The following is a 22,766-nucleotide window of genomic DNA, read 5'->3' as shown; positions in this document are numbered from 1 at the left end:
GGAAAATGGCTTCAGGTGCTAGACCTCCAAGTAATCAACGTTCTGAATCGGTTCCTTCAAAATCTAAAGTTCGGAACTTAAATGGAATTGACAAAAATTCTTCTGAAAAGTTTTCACCGAATGATGAATCATTCCCTGAGGTAGTAAGTGAATTTAAAACTTAATTTTATTAATTTTTTTTATTATTATTTTAGTGTGTAGTTTGTGGTGATCGTGCATGTAGTCACTATTATTATGGTGTTGCAGCCTGCCATGGTTGTAAATGTTTCTTTTGGAGATCTGTAAAATCTGGAACTGAATATAAATGTCGATATAATAAAAATTGTGACATAAGAATTAGTAAGTTTTTTAATTTAAACTAGATAATATTATATTTATTTATTTTTAGATAGAAGAAGTGCATGTAGATATTGTAGATTTCAAAGATGTTTGGTTGTTGGTATGCAAGTTGAATGTAAGTATTAAAAATTAAAGGTATAATATTATATATAATATTTAGCTGTACGATCAGTTTATAATAAAAATTATACAACCAAGAATCAAAGAAAAGAAATAGATAAAAAAAATGTTTACAATAGAAACGATGAAATAATAAAGCAAGAAAATACTTCGCCGTTAAGTTATAATAATATTGATAATGAAATGTCTGAAAATATAACTCATCAAATATTTCAAGGTGTATTAAAATATGAAAAAAGTGATTACCTTGAACAATTGTTATATTTAAAAAGAATGATTGAGAATGGAAATAACGAAAATTCTGTAAATGATAAAATTTTAACATTAAAAGAAATTTTTGAAAATCCAGGTCTTTTGAATTATTTTCGTCTACCAAGTAACTATTGTGTAAAATTAAGAGCTGCAAAGACAGATGAACTTAATTTTAGTGGAAAAACTAGTCTTGTTATGGCTATAGATTGGATTCAAGGAATTAATCCATGGATTAAACAAATTTCATATGAAAATGCTGTTGATATTTTAAGAACAACATTTCCATCACTTACTATAATTGATATAGTATTTAATTCATGTAAAGCTACAAATGATAAAAGCCTTTTATGTTTACCAAATGGAATAACAGTTTCAAAACATGAATTAATTGCTCCAAATATTTGGATTAATAATAATATTGTTAATAATATTCTTGAAAAATTGTCACCTTCAATTGCTAAGCTAAAAATTACTGAAAATGAATTTGTTCTACTTAAAGCATTAATTGTTCTTCAGTCACCAGTTAATGAAAAGAATGATGAAACATTAATTGAAGTAACAACATTTAGAGAAAATATTGAAAGTTTATTATATAATGAATGTTACAATTATTGTGGAAATATTGGAAAAGCGGCGAATAGATTTGCATCACTACTTTCACTTTTAGGTACAATATCACTTTCAGCACGTGATATTGTAGATCATATAAAAATTTTTCAATCATTTGGCAATCATAAAATTGATCTTTTGTTTATTGAATTGTTTGGCGACATATTTGGAAAAAATGGAGTTCAAGACATACTTTGCAAAAGCGATTTGAAGTAAGCATTTAAATATCAGAATTTTTTAATTTTTTAATTTGTTTTTCTAGACAATATCAAATCAGCATGCCGCAAATGGAGATTGGGGTCAGTTGACTGACGGAGTTACCTTATTGTCCAAAATAAATGTTTAATATAAATAAAAGACAATAAGGAGTTGGTAAAAAATTCTATTTTTTTATGAAGACCTTCGTCTATTTATCAGTAATTTTTTATCATGTATGTAATTTAAAAATTTAATTTTTTTTTATGAAATATTTTTTATATACTAATTCAATTTTTTTACATTTGTTTTGAAATTTTTAAATAGTTTAATCAATAAATTTAATTCATCAAACAGATTTTTTAAGTGTTATTTCCTTTGCTATAAATAGTAATTGCCGGTAGAAATGTAAAGTTTAGATATAATCATTAATAATGTGTAACAAAAAAAAATATTAAAATAGATAATTAAATTGTAAAATTTACGTCACTTTTAAATGTGTCTATCATTAACATGTTTAATTATATTTAAAATATTATTGGTAGTAAATTGTTAAAATTATAATAACTTTTTAATATGCATTTTGTGTTGTTTGAATGTAAATTATATTGTAGAAGCATTTATCAAATTTGTAATAGAATCATTTTATTAATTTATATGTATAAACAGTATTAAAAATTTTTTCACATTTTTGAAATTTACAAATGAATATTTAGAATTATAGTCAATCTAATTATAAAATAAATACTTTATAACACTACAGTGCAATTATATTCAAAAAAATTAACTTTGTTTAATAAACTTTCAACTCTGAAATTTAAATTTTCTAATTTTTTTGAAAAAACAAAGTTATTTTTTTACTATTGTAGTTTTTTAGCTGATTTTCTATCTGCTGGTTGATTTTATCGTTATTTAATAGAAAATTAAAATTTTTATCAAACCAATCAACTTTTTTTTCCAAAATTATTTCTTATTTACCTATTAGCTGTTTTAAAAACTTTTACCATTAAGGATATACAACAGTTTTAAAAAGTTTATTTTAAAGATTAAAAAATCATTTTTTACTATTCAAAGATTAATCATTATTATATCATTTAAAACATACTTTGAGTGTTTAATTGTTTAAAAAAAATAAATTCTAATGCATATTACTTCTTATAAATTTTTTAGTTTTTTATAGAAAAAAAAATATAACTAAACTATTTAAAAATAAAATTTTCATAACTTTTTTCCAACCGGATTCATAATTTTTTAACGTAAAAAAGGATAAAATATTTTTACTTGAGTAAAATTTATTATATTTTATTCAAAAATTATAAATATATACTCTTTTTGTATTCTTTAGTTATTTCCCTTAACAGTTCTAAAAATAGATCATTTTTTTTTCTCCAACAACTTATTAAAGATAAATATAGAATGAAATATAAAAAAAAAACAGGAAAATAAACTAAAACAAAGTTATGCAAAACATATTATATTTTGTTAAGTACAAGTTTTTCGTTTTATATTAGATTCAAGTGATCTTAAACTTTTTTGACAAAAATTTAAAAATGTTTTTAAAACAATACTTAAGATTCACATTAAAAATTTGATAAAAAAATATTAAAAGAAATTTAAAAACAATAAAATAAAATACTAGCCATACTGTTTGAAAATAAAATATATAAGATATATTTTTTGTAGTCAAATTTAACAAACTTTGATAACTAATTTTAAAAATAAATTAATAAAATAAAGTGCTATAAGCAGTATTTTCTAAAGTTTCATAAACATGGAAAATTGATCTGATTTTAAACAAGACAAAAATAATTTATTAACAAATATTTGATTTATGACTTTATAATAATTTAATGTATTGAAGTTTCCTGAGATAACATTTAGTTATAAAACTATTAACTGTACACATATAGTTTAGTTTAAAATTTTATTTTGTCAAAAATAATGATGTTAATAGACTTTAAAGAAAAATAGTCATAATATTTAGAATAATCTAAAAATGATCTTCTACCTTTTTAAAAATCATATTTAAACAATAAAATAAATATAAACAAATGGATACTTTTTCAAAACATAATTAAAACAAACTTTAATAATTTCAAATAGAAATAGATTAAAAATAATAAGGATTAAAAGATTTCAAATGTGAAAGATTAAAAAATAAATATTTATCAAAGTTTTATATTTTAAGTAATTATATATTTTATCTATATCATTTTTAATATAATTAAAGTATAGAAAATTAATTAAAAATTATATATAACATATTTATTGTAGGTATAATATCTGAAACTGGATCTTCTTCTTCTATCTCATCAAAATTTTCTTCTTTATTTTCAAAAAAAAAATTATCGCCGTTTGTTATAATTGGAGATGTTATTAGAAAAGTAAAATATCTCGATAGTTCATTTGTTGTATTATTTTTTTTATCTATTTTTGAATTTTCATATGAATCAACCCAATCATCATCATCCATTTTTACACTAATTTTAAAAAATAGATCTATAAATAAAAATTAACATAAATTTAAGAACTAAAATTTTAAAACTTATTAAAATAAAAATTTATAAAATGTTAGTAAATGTTATTTTTAAAATTATATTTTTGTATTTCATTTATATTCAAAATATTTGAATGAAAAACAGGAAAAATCCAAAAATTTTACTCAAAAAAAAATTAAAACGTTTAATGTAAAAATTAATCCTTATCACATGACGTTTTTAATAATATTGTTATTTTAAAATTTTGTTATAGATAAATCACACTTTAGATAAAACAATAAACTTTTAATTTCAATGTTGCAATGTTAGAAAGATATAAATTTAGAAAATAAAATGTTTATAAATGAATTATTTTGGAAGCTTTTACATTTGTTTTATGTTGTTGTATGAGTATTTAATAATTTTTTAAATTGATTTTTGTTTTATATATTTAGTAATTTGCTTGCTAATTTTTTTAATGTACTTTAAAAGATTATTTTTATATTTGCTAATGAAAAAAATACAAAATTATTTTTTCAAAATTTCCGAAATAATTTCAATAATATAAATTTATCATATAACATCTTTTTTGTTGTGAATTACTTTATAAATAAAAAGTTTTTACATTATATAAAATGTACTCCAAAATATAAATTAGCTTAAAATAGCTTATTGATTAAAAGTACAAATGAATAAATGATAGAATATTTTATATTGACATACTTTTTTTTAAATATCAAATGCCATTTTTTTCATCAATTAATAAAAAAAGATGAATGGTATAATTTTACTCATAAAAAATATTTTAATTATTATTATGAAAAAAAAAAAATAGGAAATAGAGAAAAAAATGTTGATTTTTATGAAAAAATTTTTTCATTGTGTAGAAATATAATTAAACAAGTTAAATAAATTTATTTTTTATTAAAAATATTTGTATGAATTTGTATTTTTAATGATATTGTCAATAATTTTATCAAATACATCATTTAATGTTTAATGTTCATAATAAAATTAAAATAATTTTAAAAAATATGTTGCTTCGTTTCATTCAAAAAATTGTTTTTCTTACATTTATCTTAATACATTTATTACATATCATATAACAATTATCACTTGACTTCAAAAAATTTTTTTTCTCTTGAATTTTTATTTTAAGAGTTATAAAATTAATTTATCTAAGCTAAAATAACATAAATGAATATTTTATAAATTTAATATGTCTTCCATTTACATTGTATAACAATTCAAATGCATCAGGTATAATGACACAGGTTAAAAAGAAAATTTATATCAATGAAAATGGCATATATTGTCATAGTAATTATATTTTGGTGAAAAATATTTTTATGCATAGTTTGGTTATTTAGTTGAAAATAATTTAATGTAATTCAAAAAAAAATTAAAAATATGTAATTTAAATATGAAAATACACAATTGCTTAACATACTCTATCTCGTTTATATAAAAGAATTTTAAATATATTTCCTTTTATTTTAAAAACTTAAAACTGTTGGTAAAATATTAAATCAAAAAAGGTAATACAATATTTTTTATCAAGTAATTAAACTTCTTTCTAAAATGTCATTGTTATTTGAGATTTTTATAATAAATCATAGAAAAATATTTTATTCTTTAAATTAATTTTATGCAACTTTTTATTAGTACTTTTTTTTTTAAAATTTTTATTTTTATCGACAATAACTTTAATGGAAGAAAAATTTTTTATCACAGTATTTTGATTTGCTAGAGTAATTTATTAGGAAATTATAAAGTTTAATTTTTTATATATTATACATTTTCATATATAACAAAGTTGGTTTTTTTTTACAATTGTCAAAAGTAAATAAAAGATTTTGTTTTATTATGACTTTTTGAAGAACAAAATATGTAATTAAAATACTTTAAAATAAAACTCTTAGTAATAAATTTGAATGTATAAAATATAGTGAATTTTTTTAATATGATGAAATATATTTATTACTGAAAATATATCATTAGTATTTCATAAATAATAAAAATAATTTAAAATGTTATCACAAGAAAATACTTCAATATTTTTTTATTATGAAATAATATTTATTAATAACCAAATTAACTATAATTATTTATCTGTTATTTTATATTATTATTTTTATCTAAAAAACAATTTTAAATAAATTATTGTGTGAAATTTGTTAGAAATATTAATAGATATTTAAAAAATATATTTTGATATTAATTATATGAAGTACTAAAAATGCCAATTTTTTAATTAAATTTTTTTTAACAATAAAATAACATAATATTATCAATTTCGTAAAATTTTATTAATGCCATTCATAAACTAAAATTGTTAAATTTATAATAGAAACACAAATTAAGGAATAATTGTTAGAATTGTGTAACGTCAAAGTATATAGAAATACGTATTTCATCTTGGTTTTTCCACCAGCTAACCTCTGTTTTCATAAATCATATAATATACTATGCCATAAGAAGGTTTATAATTTTCATTCAAAATATTTCGCAGTAACTAAAATAAACACTTCTATCAACAATCCATAGTATTTGCGAGGATTTAAAAAAAAAAAAGTTAAAGGATCATACATAGCCAATAAATGATGTTGCATGTAAAATAATTTTTAAAAAAAAAATAATATTTGTCTAGAAACTATAGTATAATAATAAAAAAAATTTAGTGAATTTATAAAGTAAGAGAAGTTTTTATTGATATTTATAAGGTAAGATGAGAAAAATTTATTTCCCATCTTCTTCAACTGGTCCAAGTGTATGCCATTGTGCTATTGGACGTCTAGGACTTGCTAACATATCCATCCAATGACGTAATTCTGCACCTGTTGCACCACAACCAAGCATACATCTTCCAATTGCGTCATTTGAGCCAAGTTTGTCATAATCCATGACAGTTATCATAAGTGAAACTTTTTGAATCTGTTCAAATGGCACTTCAAATGAAAATGATTCATTATAATATGGATTTAAAGTACATTTTTTAATAGATGTTTTCTTTTTTTTAAGTCTTTTACCACCTTGCATAAGAACTATTTTAACATATGGATCAGATAAACCACCAACATCCATTTTTTTAAGATTTTTTGCTTCCAATACTACAACAGTTAATTTTCCTGCTGTTGGAACATAACGAAGTGAAAAACATATATCTCCTAAACTTTTTTCTGCTTCTTTATCATCTGGTGGTGGTTGAATATCTTTCCATTCTTCAATAACAGCACCAAGATCAATTTTTCCTAAAGGAAGTAAAACTTGCCCAATTTGGTCATGCTTTGAAAAACGATCAAAATCATAAACTGCAAAAACAAGTGTTTTATTTCCAATTTCATTAAATGGTACTTTAAATATAAATGTTTCATTAAATACAGGATTTAAAGTTTTTCTATGCACTTTTGTTTCAACCTTCTTTTTTTTCTCTGGCATAAGATATAATTTGACATATGGATCTGATGTTCCACTCATGTCCATACCAGGCAAATCTTCTGCTTGAATTACGGTAACTGACAACTAAATTAATCATTATACAAAATATTTTAAAATATAACAAACCTGATTTTGTTGGAAGTCATAATCTAATTTATACTGTATTCTTCCTAATTTTAACTATAAATAATATAATATAAAAATATATTAATTTATAATAGAAATACCTCCTCTTTTTCTTGTGCCTGTTCTTTTTCATTTTGTTCCATATTTTCTTCTAATGCATCTAAATCAGCAACAAGTTTATTTGCCTGTGCTCCAATATCATCTTGTTTTCCACCTTTACCAAATAAGCCTTTTAAACCTTTTTTATTTTTTTCACCATGTCTTTTTTTTCCAAATATTTTACGGATACATAAAAATGCAACTCCTAATACAATAAGTAAGCAAATTATTCCAAAAAATACAAATCCCCATTCTCCCATTCCAGTTTGCGCTAAAACTTTTTCTTTAACTTTATCTTTTAAGTCCAATGCTTTATCCATAACAAATTTTCCAACAGTCTCTTTAGTAGATGTTCTAAAAATTGAATACATTAACAAAAGTTAATGGCATATTTAAATTATATATAACTAATGATTTTTAATCTTGCACAAATATTATTGGTGATTTTTATATTGAATTATATGATAACTTATACATCAAATAAATTGACATTCAAAAAAAAAATTTAAATAAAAAGTTTGTTTTTTTTTTTATAATTTTTTTATATTATATTTTTATTTATAAATATAATACATATTATAATAATATTTTATATCAAAAGAATATAACTTAAAACATACATAGCATTAACAGTAGTTGTCGTTATAGGGATTTCTGTTGTTGTTGTTGATGGCAATATTGTTTGTGTTGGTACATCATCAGGTAACATTTCTTGTGAAACATCAGGAATTAGTTCCTCATCCTCCTGAAAATCATGAATTTGTACCATATTTCTGTAATAGATAAATAAATACAAATAAATGAAAATATCAGCTATACTTTGAAAGAATTATGGCAACAAAATAATATTTATAGATTTAAAATAATACGTCACAAAATAAAATATTTTTCTTTATGTAAATTGTAACTATTAGCAATAAAATATATCTAAAAAAAAATAATATTATTAATATTATATTAGTTAATTTAGCAAGTAATATATATAAATCTATAAATATACAATAACTAAAAAATTTATTTATATATAAAATATTAATATAATTATTACCTAGATCTGTTTTTGAAGTTTAATAAATATCAAATAAATATTGTCTAAAAATTTATACATTTAGATGTCAAATTTTATATTTAGAAAGTTTTAAAACATTACTAAATAAAATATATATATATTTATATTGGTATAAAATTATACTAAAGTACATTTAACTTAAAAATATACTTTTTTATAAATATAGTTTATTTTTTGGCACATATAATTTTTAAATCAGTAATTATAGGAAAAAAAAATTAAATATATTAAATGTAATTGAATGTTATTTAAAAAAAAAACAATAAAATATTACATAGATTATGAAAATAAAACAGAAATTATCTTTTTATATTTAAATGACAAACTTTTTAAAATTAAATGATAAAAAGTAATAGAAATTAAATTGTTATGATGAATCTTTTGCAATAAATTAACTATAAAGTAATGTTGTTATTAAGTTGAAATTAAAGTGTTTCCTTTAAAAATAAATGGTGAAATTTTTTTTATTATAATATTATTCTAATAGATATTTATAATTATTATTTTAACTTAAAAAAAAAAAAACATGACGCGCATCAGTTAACAATAGCTTTTATGAAAATGATTAATGAGGGAAAAAAAATGTTAGACTTTAATTATTTGTATGTGGAATCTTCATTTAAAAATGAATAATGATTATTATAATGTGAAAATTTTTTGTACAACTTTATATATTGTAGTTGTGATAAAAATATAATGGATAAATTGTTCTTTTATAATATATAACTTATCCTTATAAATAATTCAATACATAACAAATAATAGATATTAGATTGTTAATTTAAAAAAGTTTATAACTAATATATATATATATATGTATATAGAAAAGGATGATTTAGGTTAAAAGAAAAATAAAGAAATATGATAAAATAATAAGATACCTATATTATTAATTTGAAATAAATTATAATATTAAAAGTATAAAAGTTAATAAATTACATAATAATAAAAAAAAAAATTTTTTTTCTGGATTAAAATGTTTACATTATTTAAAAATATACATATATAATAAGAAACATGTTTTCACTTAATTTAAAAAGCAGTTGAGAAGGCACATTGGCAATTTCTACAATTTTCTAACGAGCTGATGAGTTAACATATATTTGTTGGGACGGGTCTTATTCAATACAAAATACATATAAAATGGAGATTGGAAAATGTATGTTTGAGGAAAGCAAAAAGCCGATATATCTAAAAGATAGATTATCAAAAAAGTGCCACATTATAAAAACGGTGACACATCATTTAGAACTTTCAATATATTTTTGGAGATACAATGACTATAAAATATTTGAAGTTATTCTTATCTTTATGCCATTTACCAATAAATATATATATATATATATATATATAGTTGGTGAGATTAAGAAAATATATAAAAGAAAAAGAGTAATATATGATGATACTTTAAATGTTATATAAAATAAAAATAATATATATATTTTTAATGTTTATCAAAAATTGATAAATTTTTTATCAATAAACACATGATTATTACTTTTTTTTAAATTAAAGTACTTCAAAAAAAGTGCGCATTTATTTTTAATTTAGCTTAAAAAAATTTTTCCTCAAAAATATTACATTGAAAAATTAGAGAATATAAAATAAAAATGTGAAAAAGGTGTGAGTATAACAACATAATGAAACGAGATATGGTAAATTGTAATTAAAAACTTTTTTCTAGATTAAATAACATGGTTGAAATTCGATTCACAATACTATTTCTTACATGTTATTATTGTAAAAAAAAAAAAATTAAAAATTCTTTATTTGAGAAAATACATTATTTTTGTTCTTACTCAACTAACTATAATATGAAAACTTTTTTTTTTTTATATTTCTAAAAATAATCTATCTTACTTAATTAACTATTTTTTTTTAAACATTATAGATCAATTAATTAAAATATAATTTTTTTTCATAATATTTTTCCATCATTATAAAATAAGTTTTTAATAAATTTTTAATAAACTTCCTTTTATAAAATTTTTAAAAATTTGTATATAAATAATAACAAAAAAATTATAAATTTAAGCAAATTAAAATATTTACTGGTGAAAGAGAAGAAGTATTATTTATAAAAACTATTAAAGTTATCTATAATTTAAGATATTAAAATAAAACGGATACTTAAAATATTTTCAATTGCTTTTAAAAATTTTGGTGGTTAAATGATAAATGTCTTTAAAATATTGGATAAATAATTTTTAAACTTTTTTTCCTTATTATATCAATATAATTTTTATTGGAAAAAAAAGTATATATTTATACATATACATATATATATAACATAAAAATTCTTTTTTTAATATACAAAATAATTAATATTTTCTTTAATAAAAATACATTGAAAGATTTATTGTATGTAATAGTTAACTATCTTTTTACAATTAATAACTTTTTTTTTTACTTTAATATTGAATAAGAAAATTATAGTATTAAATGAGAAATAGAAATATAAGTCATGATATTAAAATGTATAAAATTGAAAATAAAGATTAAATAGCAATTTATATATAAATTGTTATTTATAATAAAATGGGATAATTAAAACACACATTCTTTTAAAATTACATGTCAAATAATCTTTTTAACAATAAATAATATTTTCTATAGGATAACAAAGATTTAAAAATTTTCGTAATAAGTTTTTAACAAAAAATTGTATATATAAAAAGTTAGGCCTTTTAAAAATTTTTCTTTTTAAGGATAAAATATTAGGTTTTTGCCATCATTTCTTACTACTGCTCTTTTTCCCCCGTCTATAATATTTATGTGGTTATATCAAACTTTTTACTTCTTTTTTGGTAGAGATGTGGAAATATAAAGAAAATATAAAATAGGTTTGGTTTTTAAAATTTTCTTTATCTCAGGATATTATTTAACAAAATGAAGATATTAATTCTCTCAGAAAATTTATATTTTGATTACAAAAAAAAAAAAAAAAATAAAAGAAGAAAGAATAATATATTATAGTTTATAAGAAAAATTGCTTATACTAATTTATTGATAAAAAAAAATTCTATCAAATATGATTAATATTGAAAGGAAAAATTGATTTGAACTATATAAAAATATTACATAAAAGGATATACAAAGCAAAAAAAAAATTAATGTTAAATGTTTATAAAAAAAAAAAATGTACATTAATATAAATATATATTTTATATAATAATATCAGATTATAAGGATTGCTAGTTTATTAATTCACTAGTATTTTTCATATTATTAAACTTTAATTTTTTATAAGAAAACATTATTAAATAAATAATAAAATAAAAAAATTTTTTTAATAAATATGAAATAATAAAAAGTCTGAACTTTAATTTTACTATGGCATAAAAAAAATAAACCTATTTTATATAGTTTTTTTTTTGTTAACATTTATTTTATATCAAACAATACATAATATTTTTATTCTTGGGATTATAAAACAAATACATTATTATTTAGAATGACAAATTATTCGTATACTGTATATAGTTTATTCATATTATCTAATTATAAAAAATGTAATTAAAATAAAGAAAATAAAAAGATTAGAAATTAAAGATAATCTAATTTGATATTACATATAATTGTATAGTTTCAAAAATTATATGATATTAGCTATATCTACATCCTAAAGTTATAGAAACATCTTAACTATATTATTTATGAAAGAAAATTGTTACAAATTCTTATTATAATATTAAAATAACACAAAAATATGTATAAATTTTTATAGATGAATAGTAGAAGTTTATTTTAAATAACAATGGATAAACGAAATTTTTATTAACACGTACTTTGAAAACGAATCAAATATGAATTTGAAATAGAATTGATAGATACTTTATAAATCATTTACTAACTAAAAAATGTAATTAAATGAAAATTTTATACACAAAAATATAAAATATTAAAGATTGTATATTGAAAAGAATATTACTTAACATAGAAATAAGAAAAATAACATTAGAAATGTAGCTTTTTATTTATTAAAAAAAAAATAAAAACTATTCCAAATGTATCAATTTGTCTAATAATTGTTTGACATTCAATTTTTATGTACAAACTAGACAAGATATAAAATATATAAAAAAAAATAATACAAATATATATGTAGATATAATTAGATTGCTGAATTTGATTATTATTAATTTATATTTTTTTTTGCTTTAATTATTAAAAATTTAAATAATACTTTTAGTTATTTTATATTTATAAGTATTATATTTTTTTTAATTTTTCACTTGAAAAAATATGAAATGTGTTAATGCAGTTAAAAAAAAAATATTTTTGAGTATATTTTTTTTTTACCACATAAAATAATAAAAAAAAATTTTCCAATACTTTAATTTAAAAAGATAGCTACTATAAGTCTTTTTTGTTAAATGATGATTAAAACACCCTAATTTTTTTTTTACTTATTTGTCCATAAATTTTATTTAATGCTATTAATAATGTGCAATATATAAATTTATTTATAAATATATTAATAATAAATTATTTTTACTAATTAAAGTAGTTAAAGATAAAATGTTTTATTTATGACATAATATTTAAGTAAATGAAAAGATTTATTAAAACTATGTTTTAACAAGCCATCCAGTACATCTAATATAATGTTGATTAATATTTAAACTATTTAATGTATTAATATCAACTTGGGACAACTTTATTTTAGTAGCAGAAATATTTTCAGCTATTCTTTCTGGTGAGAGAGATTTTGGTACAATACCAACATTTTGGCAAAGTGCAAAAGCAAGGAGAATTAATGGAACAGTTGTTTCATATTTTTTTGCCATCTCAACAATAGTTGTATTATTAATAACATCATTATGAAAGCGTGCTAATGATGAAAATGCTTGGAAAAATATATCATGTTTTTTACAAAAATCTCTTATATCTTGTCTGGTAAACATTGGATGAAATTCACATTGATTAACAGCAGGCATTACTTTAGCATCTGTTAATAAATCTTCAATATGAAAAACTTCAAAGTTAGAAACACCAATAGCTTTAATAACACCACTATTATAAATTTCTGTCAATGCTAAATAAGCATCTTTTCTATTTTGAGAATTTCTAGGATCATCATTTGAACATTCATCAGCTTTTGGGTAATGAATTAAAACAAGATCTAAATAATTTGTCTTAAAAAGTTCTAGTGATTTTTGGACATGTTTTTGTGTTTCAGTATAGTTATCAGATTCAGATAACCAAAATTTAGTTGTAATAAAAATATCTTCTCTTTTTAAATTAAATTCTGGCAAGTATTTCTAAATAGATATTAGATTTATATACTTTAAATGAAATTAAAAACTTACTTCAAAAGCTAATCCTAATTCTTTTTCATTATGATAATATTTTGCAGTGTCAAACATTCTATAACCAGCAGCTAAAGCACTTTTAACAGCAATATCTATAGCATCTTGTCCAACTATTTTATATGTTCCTAATCCAACATAAGGCATCTTGACGCCATTATTTAAAATATGAACACCACCAATAATATTATCAGAAATAACCATTTTTCTAAACGATAATTTTAAAAATATATAATCTAACTTTTTATATTTATATTATATAACATAAGCAATAGTAAAATTGTGAAAAAAAACTGTTAACCTTGACCTTTAGATAAACATTTTTCTTATTAAAATATTGGTATATAACTATTTATGAATAATTAAAATTCTTTTAAATTTAACTAAACGTTTAAAGTTTTGTTATCAAGATAAAAAAAATCAATCAATTAAAAATACACTTATATTGTGGTTAAATGAAAACTTTTTTATTGTCATGTTGTTAATGTTTTATACTCTAACATTATACTAATATAATTATACATGCAGTTCGAACATTCTAGAAAAATGTCGATACAGAAAAGTGTTCAAACATTTTTTTTTTTTAAATAACTAATATTGCATAAAAGTCAAATATACAAAGTAATAGAAATACAAATTTTTCTTATTATTATTTCAGTGTATTTTTTTTACATTTTAGAATACAATAATTATGAATAAAAAAAAATATAATTTTTCTAGAATTAAACAAAAATAACGTAAAGATATTTAATATATGTCAAAATAATATGGATTAAGATTAGCTTTATTTTTTAAAATTTAATTAAAAAATAGATAATTTTTTAACAATGTTTTAAAAAAAAGTTATAGCACAATTTTTTAAATTAAGAATACATTAAAGATAAATTTATTTAAATTCTTCTTGTATAAAATTTAACATTAAATAACAATTTGTTAAATGAATTCTTAGAAGTAATAATTTAAAATTTTAAAATTTCAAAAAATATGTTTTTTAAACATAACAAAAAATGAAGTAAAAATATTGATGAAGATATATTTTCTGGGAAAAATTTTCTTTTCTTTATTTTTTAAAAATAAATTGTTATAAATTTTTTATTTAATTTAATTTGAAAAAAAAAATGTTTAATGATTAATTGTTATTTAGAATCAATAGATTTTACGTTCCTAGAAAAGCTATAAATATTTTATTAGAATGTCGTTATACCTTAAATATTTAATAATATGATAGGATAAAAATTATACAAATACAGATTAAAAATTTATTTTATTTTGTCATTCATTAACATTTGACCAGTCAACAATACCTTCATATAAATGACATTTAAAGGTATACTTATTTTAAGAAAATAATAGAATGGAAATGTATTTAAAAATTTGTCAAATAGTATTGTCAAATAGGACTATATTAATTAAAATTTTAATGAAAAAGAGATATATATGATTTTATAGTTCTTTTAAAGTTATTTTATTCTATCATTTAATAATTTTTTGTATTATGGAAAAATTTGACAAAAACAATGATATTTTAATACCAGTTAATGAAAATATTAAAAATAAAGAGGAGACAGGGGGTCTTCAACCAACAATAACACTTTTTGGTGGTGTTATGGTAATAGTTGGTTGTATTATAGGTTCAGGAATATTTATTTCACCAAAAGGTGTTCATGAAAATGTTGATTCAATTGGTTTATCATTAATTATTTGGATTTTATGTGGTATTTTTACAGGAATTGGTGCATATTGTTATGCTGAACTAGGAACATTTATTCAACAATCAGGAGGAGATTATGCATATGTTTTAGTTGCCTATGGTCCAATGTTAGGTTTCATGAGAATGTGGATTGAAAGTGTTATTGTTAGACCATGTACAATAACAGCTGTTGCCATAACATTTTCAACATATATTATATATCCATTTTCATCATATCAAAATACTATACCATTTATGCCACATATAATAGCATGTTGTGGTATATTATTATTAACATATTGTAATTGTTGGAGTATTAAAATAACAACATTAATACAAAATATTTTTACAATTGCAAAATTATTTGCATTAATAACAATAATTTTAACAGGAATATATCTTCTTTTTTTCAATAATAAATCACAAATACATTTAGATAATTTATTTTACATACCAACGGTATCTTATGGTAAATTAGCTATGGCTTTTTATTCAGGATTATGGGCATTTAATGGTTGGAATTTTTTAAATGTTATTACTGAAGAGTTAATTGATCCATCAAAAAATTTACCAAAAGCAATTGGTATAAGTATAACATTATGTACGATAATTTATTTGCTTGTAAATATAGCTTTTTATGCAGGTATGAGTATTGAAGAATTTATAACATCATATGCAATTGCAATTACATTTGCTAATAAGTATTATGGAATATTATCTGTATTAATGCCTATACTTGTTGCTTTTTCATGCTTTGGTACTGTTAATGGGATTATGTTAACATCGTCGAGATTATTTTTTGTTGCTTCAAGAAACGGACATATGCCAAAGATATTTTCATATATTAATAGAGAAAATAATACACCTATCCCTGCAGTTTGTTTTACATCAATTCTTTCAATATTTTATTTATTTTTATCAAGTAATATCTATACATTGATCAATTATGTTCAAATTGTAAATTGGATAGCTATAACTATTGCTACAAGTGCTTTACTATGGTTAAGAGTAAAAAAACCACCTAAAATATATAAAAGACCATTAAAAGTTAATATAATTTTTCCTATCATATTTCTTATTGGGTGTTCATTTTTAATTATATTCCCTATCATTCAAGCACCAAAAGATACACTTATAGGCATTGGATTGCTTTTAACAGGTTTACCTATATATTATGTTTTCGTTAAATATAATTTAAACATTCAATTATTTGATAAATTGGTGAATAAAATAGCAGAATTATGTATTATTCATTTTAATGTGACACCAATAGAAAAGGTAGATTGATTATTAATTATAATATTATATATATACAAATTTTTTTTTCTATACATAAAATAATAAAATGTTCTATATTATAATTGTTAAAATGATTAATATAATTCTATAACATAAAAATATATTTTAAATTAATAAAAAAAATACTTAATTGTTTGTCTTATCATGAAATAAATGCCCGCCCTGGAATAATGTTCCTTTGCATTAGTTAGTAATTAAATCGTTACCCTTTTTTTTTTTTAATTTTCCTTATGAATATTTTATTTGCTTATTCTATTTATTAAAATTTTCTCTTCATTATTTTTATTTATTATGTTATAATAAAATCATATTTAAATAAATATTTTATAAGAAGTAACACTAAGAAGATTTTTCATATTTATAAATTTAAGAATCACTTGTAGTTATTTTGTATAGTTTAGTGATATAAAACTTTCAGTACTTGTAATGGTCTAAAAGTCACACAATTTAATCTTTGTTAGGTAAATATGAAGAATTCACATTACAATAATAATATAATAGTTGTAAAAATAATCTGTTTATCTTTTTTTTTTTTATTTCTTAATGATTATAAAATCACTAGGCATATTATTTTTTATACAACATGTTTTCATAATTTCTTAATGAATATTTTTTCTTTTATTAACAAAAAAAAAATTTTTTTAAATATGTATGAATCTTTATATATAACATCTTTTCTCACTCACTTTACATCGCGCGCTTCTGAAGTGTTTAAGTTGATAGTAAATGGTTGATGAGTACCACATACTGTTCATTGAATAGTCATTACTTTATTCATCTTTTCCTTGTTTTAACAAATCATTTTTAATTTATCACGATTTATTAGTAAGGAATAATTTACTATTTAAATTTGCCTTTATATTTTCTTATTTATGTGATCATAAAAATAATGTCTTGTTAACATGATAAAATAATAATATAAATTGTAATACACATTTATTATATCCTACTGTAAAGTTTTATTTATGTTAATGTTTAATCGAATTTTGTAACGACACCTCATTCCATTTCTATAATATTACATATATTATATTAATATATATATATATATTATATAAGTTGACTTGATTTAAATCATTCTTTCCTATCAATACTAAATTAATACTTTAACCTATAACAGGAAATCACTTATCAACAATAGATGAATGTTGTTGATCAGAAAAATTCACCTTTAATATGGATTGATGAATATAAATGATGTATGCGCACAATTTCAGTCAAACAATATTAAAAAGGTTTTATTTTGTAAATAGGAACGTCCTTACTTCAGCATGAAAATTTCTTTATGATATAACAATATCATTTTATAATATACTATCCTCAATATATAGGTGTTAATTTACAATCATAATAAAAGATGATTGATATTGAAACATTAGGAGCACTTATTTTTGACCACATTTAATAATCATATTGATATTATATGTATTCTTAATGGTACACTTAGTTTACATTTTTAATCAAAAATTTTATTAATACATCTTTATGTATTACTTTTATTTTAATCGTTTTTTAAATATCTATATAAAACATTATTTTTTTTTGTTTTCATGACTAATACATTATTTTATCATTTATTTATATATATGTTTTTTTTTTATTATATAAATAGTAATTTTATTATTTACTTCTAGATATCATTCATTCAATATTATAATCGAATGAATTATTTTTACTAGTAATTTGAATAATGTCATTATTTGGTAAAGTTAAAAACTTTTTTCGTCAACCAATAAATACAGAGATAGGTAACAAATTTTTACCAGAAATTGTTCAAATTGGAGTAACATCAGATATAGAATGGACAAAAATTGGTGAACTTGGTGATGGTGCTTTTGGAAAAGTAGAAAAAGTTGAAAATATTAAAAATCCAAAATTATTGGCAGCCGCAAAAGTAAATATTTTTTTTTTTTTTATAAACATTTTTTATTTATCTATTTAATAATTTTTATTTTAGCATATTGAATTTGAAGATGGTGAGGATATAGATGATTATATTACAGAAGTTGAAATATTAGAAACATGTAAACATGAAAATATTGTAAAATTATTAGCATGTTATTATCAAAAAAACCAATTATCTATTCTTCTTGAATTTTGTAGTGGTGGAGCAATTGATAATATAATGTTAGAACTTAATAGATCTTTAACTGAAAAACAAATATCATATGTAACTCATTATACATGTGTTGGATTGAATCATCTTCATAAAAATAATGTTATACATCGTGATATGAAAGCTGGAAATATTTTATTAACGGGAGATGGTGTCGTAAAATTGGCAGATTTTGGTGTATCAACAATTTTGAAAAGTAAAGAATCACGTTCAGATTCATTTATTGGAACTCCATATTGGATGGCTCCAGAAGTTATTATTTGTGAAACATTTAAAGATTCACCTTACAATTATCTTGCTGATATTTGGTCATTAGGAATTACATGTATTGAAATGGCTCAATGTGATCCACCTTTTCATAATATGTCTCCACCAAGAGTTTTATTAAAAATTCAAAAATCTGATCCACCTACACTTGATAATCCAGATAAATGGTCTAATTTATTTGTTGATTTTTTAACAAAATGTTTGCAAAAAATTCCAGAAAATAGACAACCATGTGATATTTTATTAAGTGTATGTTAATATAATTTTATAATTAGTACTTTTATTTCTAGCATCCTTTTATAAAAGAATCAACATCAAAGAAATTAATTTTTGATTTATTAGCTGAAATTAATGCTACAGTACAGGAAGAAATTATTGATGAAGAATCTGAAAAAATTAGCAATGATAGTAATTCTATTGTTGAGGAAGATGTAAATGAAGGTCATGAAGATGAAAAGAAAAATATAAATAACTTTATTGAAGAACCAGTTAATGGACAATTCGGTAAAACAAGAAAAGCACCATTACCTCCTACAATTTATGAATTTGATGAGGATAATTCAGATGAGTTAGTATTTAATCATAACACTTCAACATCATCAAATGAAGTACATGACCAATCACCGGTTAGAGATGTCATAAACGATCAAGATCAAGAAAATATTAATACAGATGTTGAAGCTATTGAAATTTTAGATAGTTTGTGTGATACATTAAATAAAGAATATGGTGAACAAAGTCTTTCTAAAGTATCATACCCATCTGTATCATCTATGACTAATAGTTATAAATATTCAAAAGATAATGATGCTATGTATTATTATAGTGATGAAGAATTTGATAATGATATATGTAATACAAAAGAAGAAATAATATCAAATAATGAAAATTGCAAAGTACCTCGTCCTTCTATTGAAGCAATTCCACATGGATTAGTTGCTAAAAATATTGAGACTGTTGGAAATGAAATTAAATTTGATAAATCATTACTTCGAGCTAATCATTTAAGAGAAAGTCGAAAAAAAGAAGACTTAGACAAATTAATATCATCAGCAAAAGTTTCGCAAATTGCTGCCAGTTTTAAAGTAGTCCCACCAAAAGAACCTGAATGTACAACATTAGAATTAAGAGGACCTAGTAATAAAATTTCTCCTATTGAAATAGAAAATATTACTAATTCTAAGGAAGGTAGTATAGATCATAATATAAATAAATTAAATGAAGATGATAATGATAATGATTCTGTATCTACTTTAGCAACTAATGCACCACCAGAACCTCCAGTTGATTATAATGAAGAACAGTATTGTAAAGAATTAAAAATATTGCAAAGATCTGAAGATATATTAGAAGAAAATAAATTGTTAAATGATATCAATATAAATAAAAATGTTGAATCTTCATTATCAAAAGAAAGTGAAAAGTATGATGAATATTCTAATGGAACGGTAGTTTATGAAAATGATCAAATGTCAAATGTTTCTGTATCAATTGATAATAAAGAAAATTCTAAGAATAATTTTGATTTTGTAAGAAATAAAAATAGAAAAACAATTTCAAAAAAGACACGTACATTTATTGTTGATGGAGTTGAAGTTACTTCTACAACTATGACTGTTCTTGGTAGAAATGGTGCTGATGAAATAAGAAAACGTCAATTAAGAGAACTTAAAAAAGCACAACGTTTTGAATCAAGACAAACAGCTGAATTAACAAGACATACAGAACAAATTAAAGAACAACAAGAAAGAAAATTTGAAAATGAAAAATTAAAATTAATTGCACAGTATGATGGTGAACTTGAAGCATTATCCAAATTACAAAAGAAAAAGATGGAAGAACTTGAAAAATTACAAGAAGAAGATGTTAGATTATTTTGTAAAAAAATTAAAAGTGAGCAAGAACGTGATTATAAATTATTTAAAGAATCTCTTAAACATGAACAAAAATTACTTAAACAGGAAATGGATGTAATACATCGTAGTCATCGGAAGGATGTTTATCGTCAAAGAAAAGAAATTCTTGATAAAGAACAAGAAAATCGTGAAATAAGATTTTTATCTGAAATGGATAATAATCATAAAACTTCAATTAATAGATTACAAACAAAACATAAAGAAAAAAATGCTCTTATGGAAAAACAATTTTTAGAACAAAGGCATGACCTCATTAGATGTAGAGAGAATGCTCTTTGGGAGTTAATGGAAAGACAACTTGAAGAAAGGCATATATTATATAAACATCAATTACAAGAACAATATTATGTTAGAAGAGCAAATATGATTAGACGTCATGGAATTGAGCGTGATTTTATTAATACAATTCATCAAAATATTGAAGAAGCAATGTATAAAGATATTATATTAGGTCAAAAAAAGATGCCTAAAACATTAAAAGCAGAAAGTAGAACAAGAATTGCTATGTTTAAAGAATCTCTTAAAATAAGTATGAGTGATCAACCATCATCTGTTATAAATGAAAAAATAAAAGAATTTGAGGAACAAGAAAAACATCGTATTAAAAAACAACTTCATGAATATAAACAACGTTGTCATCGTCGTTATGCTCAAATGGTTACTAAAAATCGTGGAATTATGAAAGAACTTGAAGAAATACAAGATAGTAAACGTGTCATGTTAAAAGAAAATGAAATTACAAAAGAAAAAGATTATGATAATACTTTTACACATGCTCTTACAACATTTCGTGAATCTCTTCCTCAAAGAAAAATGCAAATGGAAACAGAATTTCTAGAGGAACTTCGTACTGCTGAAGGATTTTATGGAACATTTTTAACAGGAATGGATTTACAAAAACGAGGTTAAATGAAGTTATATATGAAACGTCAATTTTGATCTCTGCTGGAAGCGTTGTATTAATAATGGTGTTTCGGTATTTTCAAATATTAAATACATATTTTCATAGGCACAATTTAGTAAATTTATTTTCTTTACTATAAATTATAATTTTAATTGTTGTACGTATTATAAAACTATTATTTTTTTTTATTACATTCAAGTTGATGAACAATAAATTATCTTCAAATTTTCGGATATAAAATTATTGATATATAATAATAATAGAAAAAGAAATAAAATTTTTAATACTTTGTAAATTGTTCAGTAATTGAAATAATCTATCTATGTTTGTTTTAATTTCTTCAATGAGTAATAATACTTTGTGTAAATTTTACTACGTTTAAAAATTTTTTTTATTAAAATTAATTCTAAGCCCTTTATAATATATATATACTATTTGTAACAAAAAAAAAAACTTATATTTGATAGAAGATTAATTTAATTCAAATAGTAAAAAAAATTTTTTTTTATAATTATAAATAAAAAAATAAAATAAAAAG

At 20.4% G+C, this 22,766-nt stretch overlaps 6 protein-coding genes across 6 annotated transcripts; 3 read left to right on the top strand and 3 right to left on the bottom strand.

Moving 5' to 3' along the window:
* Positions 1 to 5: 5 nt before the first annotated feature.
* Positions 6 to 1,628, top strand: SRAE_X000172800 (Protein ultraspiracle; the record flags this gene model as incomplete). Its single annotated transcript, XM_024652252.1, has 5 exons — positions 6 to 143; positions 195 to 339; positions 389 to 454; positions 500 to 1,532; positions 1,583 to 1,628. 5 exons carry the CDS (start codon positions 6 to 8, stop codon positions 1,626 to 1,628), a joined length of 1,428 nt encoding a protein of 475 aa, XP_024499197.1.
* A 2,126-nt stretch (positions 1,629 to 3,754) lies between these two features.
* SRAE_X000172750 (Hypothetical protein) lies at positions 3,755 to 3,988 on the bottom strand (the record flags this gene model as incomplete). Its single annotated transcript, XM_024652240.1, has 1 exon — positions 3,755 to 3,988. The coding sequence occupies one exon, from the start codon at positions 3,986 to 3,988 to the stop codon at positions 3,755 to 3,757; it is 234 nt and encodes a 77-aa protein (XP_024499196.1).
* Positions 3,989 to 6,731: 2,743 nt separating this feature from the next.
* SRAE_X000172700 (Synaptotagmin 1) lies at positions 6,732 to 8,424 on the bottom strand (the record flags this gene model as incomplete). Its single annotated transcript, XM_024652229.1, has 4 exons — positions 6,732 to 7,514; positions 7,557 to 7,610; positions 7,658 to 8,009; positions 8,276 to 8,424. 4 exons carry the CDS (start codon positions 8,422 to 8,424, stop codon positions 6,732 to 6,734), a joined length of 1,338 nt encoding a protein of 445 aa, XP_024499195.1.
* Positions 8,425 to 13,295: 4,871 nt separating this feature from the next.
* SRAE_X000172600 (Aldo/keto reductase subgroup family and NADP-dependent oxidoreductase domain-containing protein) lies at positions 13,296 to 14,240 on the bottom strand (the record flags this gene model as incomplete). The annotated part of the gene is made up of 2 exons (XM_024652218.1): positions 13,296 to 13,988; positions 14,037 to 14,240. The coding sequence occupies 2 exons, from the start codon at positions 14,238 to 14,240 to the stop codon at positions 13,296 to 13,298; spliced, it is 897 nt and encodes a 298-aa protein (XP_024499194.1).
* Positions 14,241 to 15,531: 1,291 nt separating this feature from the next.
* SRAE_X000172500 (Large neutral amino acids transporter small subunit 1) lies at positions 15,532 to 18,704 on the top strand (the record flags this gene model as incomplete). The annotated part of the gene is made up of 3 exons (XM_024652207.1): positions 15,532 to 16,327; positions 16,370 to 17,004; positions 18,660 to 18,704. 3 exons carry the CDS (start codon positions 15,532 to 15,534, stop codon positions 18,702 to 18,704), a joined length of 1,476 nt encoding a protein of 491 aa, XP_024499193.1.
* Positions 18,705 to 18,715: 11 nt separating this feature from the next.
* SRAE_X000172400 (Sterile20-like kinase) lies at positions 18,716 to 22,233 on the top strand (the record flags this gene model as incomplete). Its single annotated transcript, XM_024652196.1, has 3 exons — positions 18,716 to 18,919; positions 18,983 to 19,657; positions 19,699 to 22,233. 3 exons carry the CDS (start codon positions 18,716 to 18,718, stop codon positions 22,231 to 22,233), a joined length of 3,414 nt encoding a protein of 1,137 aa, XP_024499192.1.
* Between the last annotated feature and the right edge of the window lie 533 nt (positions 22,234 to 22,766).

The sequence above is a fragment of the Strongyloides ratti genome, scaffold srae_chrx_scaffold0000002 (genome assembly GCF_001040885.1).
Source record: "Strongyloides ratti genome assembly S_ratti_ED321, scaffold srae_chrx_scaffold0000002".
In the NCBI taxonomy this organism is placed as follows: Eukaryota; Metazoa; Nematoda; class Chromadorea; order Rhabditida; family Strongyloididae; genus Strongyloides; species Strongyloides ratti.
This window is presented reverse-complemented; position numbering and strand designations above follow the sequence as displayed.